At 51.4% G+C, this 13,534-nt stretch overlaps 2 protein-coding genes across 2 annotated transcripts; both read right to left on the bottom strand.

Annotated features, from left to right (window-relative positions):
- Nucleotides 1–1,027: 1,027 nt before the first annotated feature.
- On the bottom strand, nt 1,028–3,692 carry BO86DRAFT_227519 (C6 transcription factor). The gene is made up of 5 exons (XM_025666969.1): nt 3,167–3,692; nt 2,503–3,108; nt 2,267–2,418; nt 2,042–2,212; nt 1,028–1,994 (listed from the first exon to the last, which is right to left on the bottom strand). Exons 1-5 carry the CDS (start codon nt 3,305–3,307, stop codon nt 1,055–1,057), a joined length of 2,010 nt encoding a protein of 669 aa, XP_025530449.1. The 5' UTR covers nt 3,308–3,692; the 3' UTR covers nt 1,028–1,054.
- A 5,236-nt stretch (nt 3,693–8,928) lies between these two features.
- On the bottom strand, nt 8,929–11,111 carry BO86DRAFT_332683 (cytochrome P450). The gene is made up of 5 exons (XM_025668788.1): nt 10,952–11,111; nt 9,776–10,885; nt 9,553–9,719; nt 9,132–9,485; nt 8,929–9,060 (listed from the first exon to the last, which is right to left on the bottom strand). Exons 1-4 carry the CDS (start codon nt 11,015–11,017, stop codon nt 9,332–9,334), a joined length of 1,497 nt encoding a protein of 498 aa, XP_025530448.1. The 5' UTR covers nt 11,018–11,111; the 3' UTR covers nt 8,929–9,060; nt 9,132–9,331.
- Nucleotides 11,112–13,534: the final 2,423 nt, after the last annotated feature.

The raw sequence follows: 13,534 nt of genomic DNA, 5'->3' as shown, positions 1-13,534 counted from the left end.
CCACCTCACAGGCTAATTCCACACGAGCAGAATTGTTGAGCGATTGGAAACGGGTCGGAAATGATGGGTGTCAAATTTGCCACATATGTTGAGTCCTTAGGTCTTGGGTGCGTTGATAGTGTGAATGCCCGCGGAGAAACCACTGCCCTGTCTGACACGACACCGAGGCGGGTAGATACGAAAAGAGAGGGAAAGAAAAATCATATTGATTTTTCTCCTACTCGTACTCAATGAGGATTGGAACGTTCAGACGATGATCTGCTCCTCATCTGGGGTCTTAGCGGGCGATTTGCGCTGTCAGTGTCATGAATGTCACGAGGAGAGATGCAGTGAAGTGGCCCGTGCTGGATGGATTGCTGCTGATCGGCTCGCAGTTCCATTTTTATCCAGTACCGACCACAACACCTGACCTTCCCACCGAGATCGACCGTGGAGTAAATCTCACAACCGACGATTATCGATGTGTGGCGAACAAGCAAGTCGGAATCAGTCTGGTTTGAGACAGTGGATATGCAATTGTGCTAAACAGTACTCGAGTACGAGTAGCGCAGCTTAGTGCCGATATGTGGGCGCGTGGCTCGTCAGATGTCGCCACCTTCCCTCCGCTTGACACTTGGGGAACGCTTCGGCAGATCTTAGGGTGGCTTGATGCAGGGAGATAGGGCTAGCCGCATGCCACTCGACGGTCTAGAGCCACGATCACTCTACCGGTGGGGTGGGTTAGCCCCGAGGCTAACATTGGGTACTGTACAGTACTGTACTGCTGCCAGTCCGCCTAGCCCCACGCGATGGGCAGCACGACACTTATTCTGGGTGGCGTGCTTCCTGTGAAATCTGCAGGAAGTCGTTTCCGAGAGGCTGATGCAGGACCTGACCGAGGATTCCCCAGCGTCGAACAAGGTATCCGCCGCGTAACTTTTCGCCACGAAAAATACTTCTCCAATTCTACGCCCACAGAACAGGGGGTATACGGCCAAGAACAACCCAATAATGATTTGTGATCCCCAATAAAACTTTTGTTCAATTATGGTATAATAATACTGAAAGAGACTCTTCACCCACCTGAAGGGTCAGCGTCGTGACTATTCTCGTGATCGCGGGAGCTCAGCTTGGATATGCTCAACGCATCCCATTTGGCCAAAAATTGATCCAAATCCACATCAGGTTGCCGCAGAGACCCTTGCTGAACCACCGTATGGAAGTGTGGGTAGAAACTGCTGAATCCCCGAGAATCGCTCGCCTTCCAAGCTAGAGTCTCGAAGTCTGTAAAGAGCGCCTCCGTCTCCTCGGGTAAAACAACCTGCATCTGACTGGCAGATAACTGAATCATGCGGAGAATCCCCTTTGCAAGAGGCATCCGACGAGCAAAGGCGCGGGCAATTATACACAATTCGACAAAAGCATTTCTATTTTCCTGGGAGTCGAGAGATTCCATGAGGGTAAAGAGCCCAATGCTCCACCACTGGATCGTCGAGGGTGACATGCGATCAATACCCCATTTGGCGCGATGAATACCCAGCAGATGGGTGATTCTGCGGGCGGATGCGAGGCAGAGTTCGCGGGCATGACTGGCTGATGCCGGATCTAGAACCAGGTCATTGCTGGCGCGCATAAAGCCAAAAATCTGCATCACAGTCGTATGATAGAGAAGATGTAGACTTAAAACGTGAGGAACAGTTGCGGTCTCCGCCTGTAAACATTCTGGCAGATTAGTATACCAGCCCTGGAGCTGTGTAAAGATTGCCGGCACAAATGTCGCGATATCCGACCGGGGGATTCGTCGCTCGAAATCATGAAATGCGCGACTAATGGTGATGAGAATGCAAGAAAGATCGCACCAGCGGTCAAATACGCAGGCATGATGGCCAGGTACGGATTCAACTTCGCGAGGATACGGGTACCAAATGTCCTGAGGATCGCCGTGATCCATCGATGTGCGCGGGCGACGTGGGGGATCGATATTAAGGTGCTTCATCAAGGAAACATTGGCCGTGCTGGCTTGGTCAGTCAAAGGCATGACCAACAGGTATGAAGTACATACGAAGCCATGCTGAAGACGCCCCAGAGAGTGCGATTGGCCGCATCTTCTAGAATACGATCAGATTCCGAGTTCGTCGACCGCGGCGGGTGCGCAATTTCATATTCTTGGGCCGCTCGGATGGCTAGATCGAGGTACATCCAACCCAATCTATCCTTTCCCATAAGGGTGAGACTGAAACAACGCAGAGTTAGATGGGATGACCAAGGTGGTACGCGACACACTCACCGGATAAATAGCACGAGGAGGCCGTGAATGGTCGGTAGACTGGCTGGCCCATTCTCTTCCTCCAACAACCGACGCGCCTCTTCGTAGAAGTGATCACCTCGAGAGAACATGTCGTTTGGGACGGTAAATACTTCGGCGTAGTCGGAAAGGTACTGTGCAACGCATAAGAATCATGATTGAGCCGTCACCTCGCTCAAGCGACGCTATAAGCACAAATGTTAAGATAGGCAACATACACTAGCCTCCGCGAGGATGGCATTTACTAGGAATGGTGTACAGGATTGGCAGTTGAGTCGGCCCGCCTGCATATCCCGGATGAACGCATCTTTGTCCAACCAGTCAAAGAACGGATACGTCCACGTCAACCAGAGCGAAATCAAATGAGAAACCAATTCATCATCGTCGGTGACCCTCGTCCATGGCTTCGCGGGTACTCGATACACCGGGGTGTCTGCGAGGCGGCGCACATCTAGAATACGGCGGCTGCCACTCCGCGCAGACCGACCAACCTCATCGGCTTCTTCGGATGGGCGAGTAAGTTGGTTTCGAACTTCCTGCAGACCCGGTGATATTTCAGAGCCATCTCCAAATAGCTGCTTGTCGAGATACAATTGGAGTTCGTCGAATGAGGCGTTGCTTCGGATCAGATTCAGCACCTGGGCCAGATCTTTACTTTCGCTATCCCGGAGCGTTTCAAGCAGCCGAGTCAGTGTCTCTTCGGCTTGCTCTAGCCGCTCCAGCTTCCGTTTCATGGCGAATTTGCGACGCATATCAGCCATCTCGTCGACATGGCACTCGATACCATTGGCCACGCAGTGTTGACATGGTGGATCTCCCCTGCACTGAAGCATAATCAGATTCACACTCTGTCCTAGTCATGCCCTCCTTTGATCCACTTACTTTGAGCTTCTTCTGCTTACACGCCGTGCAGGCGGTGGTTTTATGTTTCCGACCCTGAACTACATTGTCGGGACTCTTCGAGTTTTGCGGGAGGCCGGGAGCGGGAGCGAGTGAACGGGAGGCGGACTGCGAATCGGACATTAATACAGACTGAATTAAGTGAACGACAACCAGGTCAAGACAACAAGCAGGAGGAGGTTGTCCTGGGATGAAAAGCGCACCGGGTGGCAAAAGACGAGACGGGGCGGGAGGGGAAGGAGAGACGGAGCTTTCAGCAATCGTGTTGGCGATACTGTTATATAGGTCGGATAAGGAATGAGGCCGAGGGATAGCCTGTAACCGACGTTTCGTCACTGTCGATGTGGAATTATTGCAATAATATAATTATTTTGTGTCTTGCCCGTTTTGTTCCCTCCCCCCTGTAGTAGAGCAAGGGCACAACCGGAACAAGAACCTTAAAAGTCCTCACCAATCAGAAGAAAGACGTCTGATCATTCTGGAATCTTGGGCTGCAAACTGAATCTCTGCGGGCCTAACCAGCTACGACTGGTCTTTTCGGGACGAGGGAGCGACCAGATAGAAGGAAGGGGAGGAAGGAGGACAGGACAGGCTAAGAGGAGGGGGGATCGTGCCGGACTGACGGCGGGTTGCTGATGGTTGGCAGAAACTCCCACCCAATCAAGGCCTGGACCAGAGCAGACCTGGACTTTGCATTAGCCTCGTTTTGGGGCAGGAAAGAAACAAAGAAGGGAACAGAGAGCCGGAGAGCCTAGAGGAGGAAGGGGTGGGGGAACATAAGGGAGGGGGGGGGGCCCTTCAGTGTCTTCGGCCGCCACTGGGCTTTTCGGGGCCGGAATATTGGCAGTCTCTCACATTTTTTGATGTACGATTGGTTTGGAAAGGGGAATTGTGAGGGGCCAAGCGTGCACGGAGGACAATGTTGGAGAGGGGCGGGTCCCAGCAGCCCCGGCCATCATCAAGCCTTTCGTTATTTGGAAACAATAATTTCTTGGGATTCGGGAAGGAGGATTCTGGGATTTTGGGGAACTTGGGTACCTTTTCTCACTACCTGATTCAGGTTAGCTTGGTGATCCGGGACGAGCCACAGAAAGGTACCTTTTTCCACCCAGTCAGAATGCTAGGAACCCCAAACCAATCATGAACCCATGGAGCCGTGCACCCATGCTTTTTTGTCCATCCCTTAGATTCGGATCAAAACGTGGTGGCGTAGGTATTGGGAGAGGAAAAGGAGCGCGTGAGTGGCTGCAGCGGTGGTAGTTGCGAAGGGACTCGGGGAGAATGCTGGCAAGAGTTGAGTTGAGGTTGGGAAGGAGCAGGGACGAACGGACGATAACGTCATAGCGTGGTGTGGAAGTGGACCGAGTCGGCACTCTGTGGTCGATCGCCCTCCGAGTTTGCCTGGGAGACAAACATCGTTCAAACTTCAAACACCGCATGGTAAGTTGTTTCCCAGACCCCCAGTCAAATCGGATCGTCACCTGATTCCCGCTGCCAGTCAATCATTCCTGCCTGTCCCATGGGAAACGGCAGAATGGGTAAAAATGAAAACGAAAAAAAAAAAAAAAAAGAACACCAAAGCACATTTCCTATCTCTCATCCCATTGACCGGTCGGAACACTTTTCCAGCTTATGCTTATGGCGTAATACTTTTGTCATTGATGAACAACTCCTCCCTTCCTCCCTTCTTCCCCTCCTACCCCTATCGGAGGATCAGTCACTTGCGATTCGAATAGTCGAAATAGACCTCTAACCATACCCACCCACCCACTCCTGCATGCTAACATCATGGACCGGGTACAGAGAGCCGGCCGGCCATACTCACCTCAATCCGTGCGGCACTTTTGCTAACCCTGTGTCCGTCATGCTCAAGATCTCATACGATCAATAAATTCTTATTTTCACCTCAGCCTGCGGACCCAAAGGAGGCGAGCGATACGAAATCCACGACACCGGACAGCTGACTGTCTTACATATCCAGAGCTGACAGGTGCAGACATGGGCCTAAGACCGGAAACAGACATCGTGTACATCGACCGCAAAGGCCACCGAGCTGTTCCACCAAATGTCGGAGGCCTGAAATGGAGACCTCTTCAATCCATTTTGGATTCTCCGTACGGGCTTTGCGACACTACTGACGATCTAGAAGACATAAGACCTCTCTAGCGGGCTTCCGTATCCGCTACTGAGAGGGGACACGTAAGGGTTTTCTTTTTCCTGCTCTGTTTCCATCAATTATCATTAGGCTGTGAAGTCAAGCATGCATGGAGATGAGTCTGCATGATAGGATGATATATCGCAGCGCCTGACGCCAGGCCAGGCAAGTTGCTTGCCGTGTGCAAGGTCCAGACCGAAGTGACAATATTTGTGCATCGGGCGAGGCGATTGTTACCCCATGTCGACCTTCCCAGGTAGCTGATGAGCAGAACTAATCATCATCATCATCATCATCATCATCGACCTTCGGCCCTCTCCACTGGACGAATCTCAGGAGATTCATCAGATTGAGCCCCTGTGACAACAAAGAATCCCAGCCTGATGTCGGGGTGTTGGCTGGCTGGATAACTTTGCCGGTTGGCGGCCCGTAGATCCCAGCCCAAGACGGCAAGAATCACTTAATTGTCAGCACAGCGATAGAAAGTGGTGGAAACCGGACAAGCAGCCAGGATTTGTATCCATAGAACGCTAGGGACGAATAGTGCCAGACCGCCAAGGGTCAGACCAAGACTTTGAGAGATAAGAGACAGGTGAGACAGGTAACCCATCCCGATCATGGAAAAGAGTACCGGCGGTCAGGTGGTGTATTTGTTGGAGATGCGTATGAGCAACGCAAATCAGGTGAAATTTAGATCAACCTTGCCCCAGGTCTTGGGGGAGGAAGGCCGAACGAAATCCGCCACTGATGAAAGCAAAGATGCGTAAGATGACTGAGGAAGATGGTCATGGTTGACAAGCCCGCTCGGCAGCAAACTCCCGAATATGATGCAACGCCTGCAAACATCCAGGACACCCGAATGCCAATTGGAAAGCAAAGCAAGCAATTGCTTCCATCACAAAAATTGGGCGAGGTACTCCGTAATTGCTTCCAAATCAAGTGCAAGCGACATGAATGGCTGCAAGTTTGGGCCGAGAATAACTGCCAGGTGATAGACAACGACCTGCTGTAAGTAGTAAGTATGATTGAATCATGTGAAGCGAAAATTCAGTTGGCCAGACCAACTCCCAGCATTCGGAAGTTTGCGCGCTCTCACTCTCTCTCCCTCACTCTCTCCGTCCGTCTGTCCGTCTGTCCCACCTGCTTCATTCTCTCACTCTGTCCCCTCTTTTTACCCTCGACCCTACCTGTTTGCTATACCGGGGTCTTATTATTTGTTGCCCAGTGTGCGGTTTGCGTGCCCCGTTGCGGGCCCGCCCATCCATGTCACCAATCTGGAGAGGAGTCTCTTTCCACCACCAAAAGTCTCGGCTGCACGAGGTATCAACAATCGACAGCGTTTACAAGCCACACCGGTCGACCTCCCCTTGTTCTCTTTTCTTCTCTTTTCTTTTGACCCCATTCGGTTCGACTGATTGACGCAAGGGTTGCCTTATGAGATGGATCTTCCTTTATCCTTCCCTGTTCGTGTGTGCTGAAGTGAACAGCGTGAACCGCGTGAAGGCAACCCCCGTCATCCAGCCACTAGAGCCTGAGGCAGGGGCCGGGACCGGGGAGGAAGCGAGCAACACCGACCGTCCACCCCCTTCTCACCCGCGTCGGCGGCCTGGTCAACCGTGGATAACAACTTGTCAACCACAGTGTGTCTATCCCAGCAACACATGATACCTTCGACCGTGGGTGTTGTGAAGCCTTCCAAGAAGTCTCAAAGCCACCACAAACCATGAAAGAATGCATTGAATGCATCGACTATACAGAACGCCGGTGATAAACGCCAAAGCTGTCGAATGTTCTCGCGTAATGGAAGAGTCCCTTGTCTTCCTAGCCCGTCGCCCAGCAGACCTTCACCCTCACCCCCCGGTCATTTGCGCTTCGCAACCACGAGAATGGCACTATCCGTAAATCATCGGAACCTTCAAGGCACAAAGCTTTATTGCCGCCATGTAAAAATATGTTCCTGATGATTTCGGACCACCCGAACCGATGCCTATCGACCCGGCCCATTCTCCCCGATTTAAATTAGGAGAGCAGGAGAGCAAGCAAATCAAGAGACGTTGATATTGCTCACAATGGGTAACACATGTTGACTTGAGTAAACAGTGGTGGTATCGAGAGGCCTAATGGTCATCTGCATAGGGGTCATGATGAGACACCATGGGGCACTGAAACTGCACCCCGAACTACCCCAGTGCGGAAGGGCGATGATTGCGAGCAAGGATGACACATCCACGCTCCAGTTTTGACTACTTTTGCGGTTAGAGCATGATTGGCAAAATAATAGACGGTAGGGATCGCTCAATGGATTGATATCGCAAACTGCTCCTGTGCATTGGCATGCTAATCAGCGAGCGACACAGAGCAGGGAAATCCCTCCAGTGACTACGGATATACGCCGCGACTGCAAAAAAAAAGGCGACATTGTACAGAGTATGTACGGAAAAGGAAAACAATCCGAGGCATCGAGAAGAGTTCGAAATTCGACAAGCCGGTCATTGATCCGGTTCATGTGTCCTGGACTATGCGATAACTTGACGAGGTTTCAACTGCACGTATGAGTAGACAGAACCAAGTCGGCATCGCATTATCTTTCAGACGGGTAGGGTTTGCGTCAAATTGAAAGGTCCTGGTAGAGTGTGCTTCAACTCATTGTGGCACATAAACCATGGTGCAGGCCCCACACACAAGCATGTCACACACGAATGCTGTTGACATCCCTCGCTCAGATGAAAGGAAGAAGGATTTTCACGGAGAAGGGAACCGGGAGGTGAAGAGAAGAAGAAGAAGAAGAAGAAGAAGGAAGGCAGTGGCGAAAACCACCCAACTATGCAGCTACACAATGACCCGGTCGCCAATTCCGACTGATCATCGGAGACACAAGTGTTCAGTGCAGTGCCTCCTCGAAGACCCACCAATTGCGATCGGCTCTCACGAGATCAACCGCGAAGATCTTTTGTTATGGTGGACACACTGGGGGACATGGGCGGAATATATCTTAAGTTCTAAGTGGAAAGGGGGAATGTCCAGAAAGCGCGTCTGGCCACCGTGTGGGCACGATAGGCGAACCAGCGGCATTCGTCGCACGGGAAAACGGACAATGACGGCCAGATGGGCCTGAAAGTATCCCAGGAGAGAACGCCACCATTCGGAACTATCTTGCCCGCCCTCTTCATTGGTGGCCACTGTCCCTGACGTCACCAGTCTCGAGCAGGGACCGTACCTGTGTAGGCGATCAGGTACTTTTGTTGTCCAAGTGCAGTTGGAATACACAATAGACGCTAAGGTAAGTGGTTTCCACACAGTAGCTTGAGAATTAGGTGGATTGTCACTAGGTACCTCCCCTACTGCACTGTCTCAACCCTAATAAAGAATAAGGGAATTTGTTCCGGTGTGGGGATACTCAAAGGAGCCTCTCTGCCTGAGGCTGAAAATGTGAACTCTTCTTTCCCTTACCTTACCTAGCCTAGCCTAGCCTAGCCTAGTCCGTACCAGGCGATATTGAAGCATGACCACTTCGGCCCGAGATTGCGCCGAGTTTCTAAATATCCCAACTGAGCCCGCCTCACCGCCCGGAGATCCAGCTCCGAGAGCACAGTGACTGAACTGACTGCCTGCCGTTTACTTCCAGTTGCACACAACTGTTAGTCTAAGGAGACTCAATTCAAGCGGCTCAAAGATGCTCATATGGATTAGATCCATGGATGACTCGGCCAGTGGAACGTGGGTAAGCATCATCCCGCATGGGCCTTGCTACCGTACGTACAAGTTACTGATGCGTTGCGCTGAGAGTACCAGTGCAGCTTTCGAGGCGTCCACTAATTCTTTCCTACGCTCTCCTACGTTCCTGTCTCACTCGAGGAAGCACGAGAAGTTATTGATGGCTTTTTCATACCCAAAATGAGATACACAATACTAAAACGATCATAACCTTGGTACTGCGCCGGCCGGAAATTATCCAGAGCTTTTCACGGTGGCACGCGCGCCCGGCCCCAGGCCTAGACCCGCGGATGCAGCCTCACCATCAGTGGCTTCTTCTCCCACAGCGAGAACACCTTCTGCTTATCCCAATCCACCGACTCTGGCGCTAGTGACAAGTCGAAGTGGTATAGCACCTTCGCCAGAATAATCCGCATCTCGTGATAAGCCAAACTATTCCTGATGTCAGCCACCGTGCTACAGACACTGCAGAGTAGTCTAAAGTAGCGACGGTACGTACTTCTTGCCCAAACAGTTGCGTGGCCCATAGGAAAATGGTTGGAAGGCAGCCTTATTGTCGTTGGCAAATTCTGGATCGTTAGTCCATCGCTCCGGGACGAACTCGTTCGGTCGTCTGAAGTTTTCGGGGCTACGGTATGTCGCCCAGTGGTGCACAGAGAGTGAAATCTATCGCATGGTAAGCTTCTGCTCGCTAGGACAAGGAGTTGGATGGAATCACTTGCGTTTGCAGGGATAAAGTCTCCGCACACCGTCATTCCTCCCTCGGGCACCCGACGAGCGGCGCCAACAGGTACGGGTGGATAAACCCGCAATCCTTCCTCGATGCACGCGTTCAAATACTTCAGATGCGCAAGGCGGGTCATCCCAATCTCCTCGTCTTTGAATGCCTCACGAATCTCCTGCGTGATCTTCTGCATCTTCTCCGGGTGCCTCAGCAACTGATACGTGAGGCCGCTTAGCGCTGTGGCAGTCGTCTCAGTCCCAGCCACCATAAACAGCTGAGAGTTGGAGTACATCTCGTCGCGGCTGAGCTGCAGGGACTCTTTCTGCTCCATAACAAGTCCCCAGATATCCGGCTTGTCCAGGGTTTGATTGACCCGCCAATCAACCCGTGCTTTGCAAGCTTTGTAGTGCGCCCGGGCCTTTTCCCGTAGGGAGCGGGGAACAACAAGAGCCATAATCGCAGTGAGCCAGGAGTAGTAACGGCTCACGCGCAGGAGACAGAGCATCTTCACACTGGCGAAGATTCCGCCTACCCACTCCATATACCCGGTGCCTTTGAGCAGGTTCAAAGGATCTCCAAAGGTCAGATCGCCCATGATATCGAAAGTGGTCAGGTTATACATGCGGACCATCTCAACCTTGGCTGCCGGGCTCTCCTGGACACTCTCCTGCAGCTTCGCGACAAGCATATCCGCATACTGTGCGATCAGGGGCTGTTGCTCTCGGAGCGCCTTGTCCGAAAACGCATGGGAGAAATTCCGTCTGAAGCGCGAGTGGTCGTGCGCGTTGGCACGGATGATATCCGGCGTACCATTCGGGGTCGGTCCGAAAAAGCGGTGGTCCTTTTCGGTGCTTTTCCTGCCGCCACTAGCATGGCCATAAATGTCCCGCCAGGCCTGCGCCGATGTGAAGCTCAGCTCATCCGGAGAGAACCGAACAGCGTCGCCGTAGGTACGGTGCAAGCTCTGTAGCCAGAGAATATGGTCGCCCTTTGCAGTGTGATACGCCGAAAGTAAGTAGGTGACCGCAGCCAATCTCGGACCAGGGTATTTCCTCAGCGGGCTGAACAGGAGTTCGTAGCAGCCGTTCACTACTACTGCCAATAGAACCTATATTGGGCCATGGACCATCAGTAATCCAAAGCGACATGCATCGCGTCAATGCTCGTTACTCACCACTCCGAATGCGAGGAGAAAATGATGATGCTCATAGAAAGCATGGTGCAGGTCGTAAACAGCCATTGCTTCCCAATATCTCGGTCGCCAGAAGAGCAGTTTAAGATCAAATACGCCCTCGATTCAAGCAGCTTTAGCTTCCATGTCAGGAATGGGAGACTGCGAGATGTTGCGTAGACATGTTGAACATGACATGATATTTATCCTCGACTCAAACGCCCCTACATTCACCCTCCCCACCACGAGAACAATCATTCGGAACTCAGATGCTTATCAATGCCTGCATAACGTTTCCTTATGCCACGAAAATACTGAATTAGCCAATTCATTTCCCTGGTCGACTACATTTTCCGGCGCTGAATCTGTATCGAAAGCGACCGCCAACTGCCCACCAGGAAGAAGTGGGTGGGCATCTTCGTGCCGAAAGCCGTTTCACGACAGGGATGTGCTATCGCACAGAACTTCCTATGACGTGTTCTATTCGATGCCTTGATGCCCGTTGACGATAGCTCTGCAGTAATTGTTCTCTTGCCGAGCGGGGAAGTTGACGAAGTGTGGAGGTGCAAAAGAGGGGAACCCTGGTTAGTGCAGACGACAGTCGTCGACATTAGGCCCACCTCGCCGAGTGGTGTCTTCAGGACTGAAACATACGTCCAGCTCTACAAATAACCACATTCCCAGAAATCCTTTAGATTGAACGTCAGCAATGACTCCGCCATCGAGATGCAACATGCGGCGGAAACTCTATCTGCCTACCAACTCTCAGGCGCGAAGGATCCGCGGCTGAGGGGATCATAAATTGTCAATTATGTCAGAACTAGGCCGGCCACGCATGGTGTGACACAAAGGGCCTCCACTCTAGGTGTTGTGCATATGTCTGTGCCGATTATCCTGGCCTGTGCACGGATACTAGTTGACGTCCAGCCTTCATGGCCGCCGCCGTCGGCCGCCTTGATCATGACCATTTAGGTGTGCATTACCGGAACATATGTTCTGGCCATAATTCCATGCACCACTTATGCAGCTAGTCGTCATGAGGATGCCGAGCAGAATCTCCGCCCCAGAGAAATCGTGTCATTTGACTGGCTGGTTAGCTTCGTGAGCGTCGATCACGTTCTCTTCGCGCGCGGACTAGAATGGTCCTCTGTATGCTTCTTTATGCCGAAACATCAGGAAATAAACGGAAAACCATTCGCAGGAATCGAGACCACCTGCGTCATAAAGTCATGAACCGTCTACACGAATGAAGAGCTCAACGATCATGGTGCTAAAGCCGCAGTGGTCGCACAGATTGTGGCCGGCATTTTCTATGTTTCTATGGGCCGAAAATACGCTACGATCTCTTCTTCTAGTATCATTCCTGCGGCCTCTCTGTCGCTACCTGAACCTTGGGCTGGTTAGCTTTGTCAACCTTGCCTGGGGCTATGGATCAAGAGAAAGCACTATCCGCTTGAGTCGTCAGCATCTTCCTTCCTGCATACCAAAACAACGCATGATTGAGCATTAGACCACGAAGGCGAAGAGTTGTAGTCGGCCGCCTAGATGCATCTACGGTCAACCGTCCCTACCAAGAACGCAAGTCAACAGACCACAGGCACCAGTTATGTAGATTTGCTAGCGGAAGTATGAAGGCTACAAACACGGAGCTGGCCACTTGCTTCCTGCTCTTCTTGGTTGTTGATTTTACCTTTCTGCCTGCCTCACCTGTCTTGATCCAGTACTTATTGCTTGTCTTCCTTGATTTCTCATCTACTCGATGATGTTATTGACTCACCCGGTCTGCATCACATGTCGGAACCACGCCGACCATATCACGTTTCATTCACCCCGTATTCTTTTCTCCCCAGTCGGCGATGGAATGGTTGATCGCTGGAAGCCACAGGATCTTATACGCCATCTTTACAGCGGCAAAAACCTCCCCCATCAGCTCCGACTGTCTTGCGAAGTTACAAGCTTTTCTCTCGGCCTGGTCCGGGTATTATGGATGGTCTAAGTGACATTACAGGCAGCCAGTTACCAGATCGCTCACAGACAATATACGACCAGTTCGAATCGGTTGCTCGTCGGTACCATGATCAACTAGCTATCGTTCAGCTCATCAAAGTACGAGGCCACGAACCTTCACCGCAACGAGCGAGTCTTCGTCAATGGACGTATAAGGAACTGCTACGTGCTGTGTCAAGCTTTGTGCCCTGGTTTGAAAGCCATGGCATGAAATCAGACTAAGTTCTCTTTTTTTCTGCCACGATCGGGCAGGATACATTATTGCCACACTAGCAGCGTATGCTGCGGATTGGATTTATGTTTTCATCAATCCACACAAAGTATCAAGCAGAGATAATGTGCAGTATATTATCAACACATTCTTCATCCATTTCAATCCTGTCTTTATCAATATTGTGGCTCAGGATTGCTTTGTTCGTCCAAATCCTAACCGGCTCAGATGGCCGGCCTCAACAATCAAAGTGTCATTTCTCGATGATTAAGTACTATGGATCTTCTTCAATCAGATGCCTACTCTTCAAAGCAAAGTAGAAAAGATAGAAAAAAACAAAACGAGATTCATGCTCTTCACTAGCTGAA

Source organism: Aspergillus japonicus (assembly GCF_003184785.1).
Source record: "Aspergillus japonicus CBS 114.51 unplaced genomic scaffold BO86scaffold_8, whole genome shotgun sequence".
Classification (NCBI taxonomy): domain Eukaryota; kingdom Fungi; phylum Ascomycota; class Eurotiomycetes; order Eurotiales; family Aspergillaceae; genus Aspergillus; species Aspergillus japonicus.
Note: the sequence above shows the minus strand (reverse complement) of the source record. Positions and strands in the feature narration are given on the sequence as shown.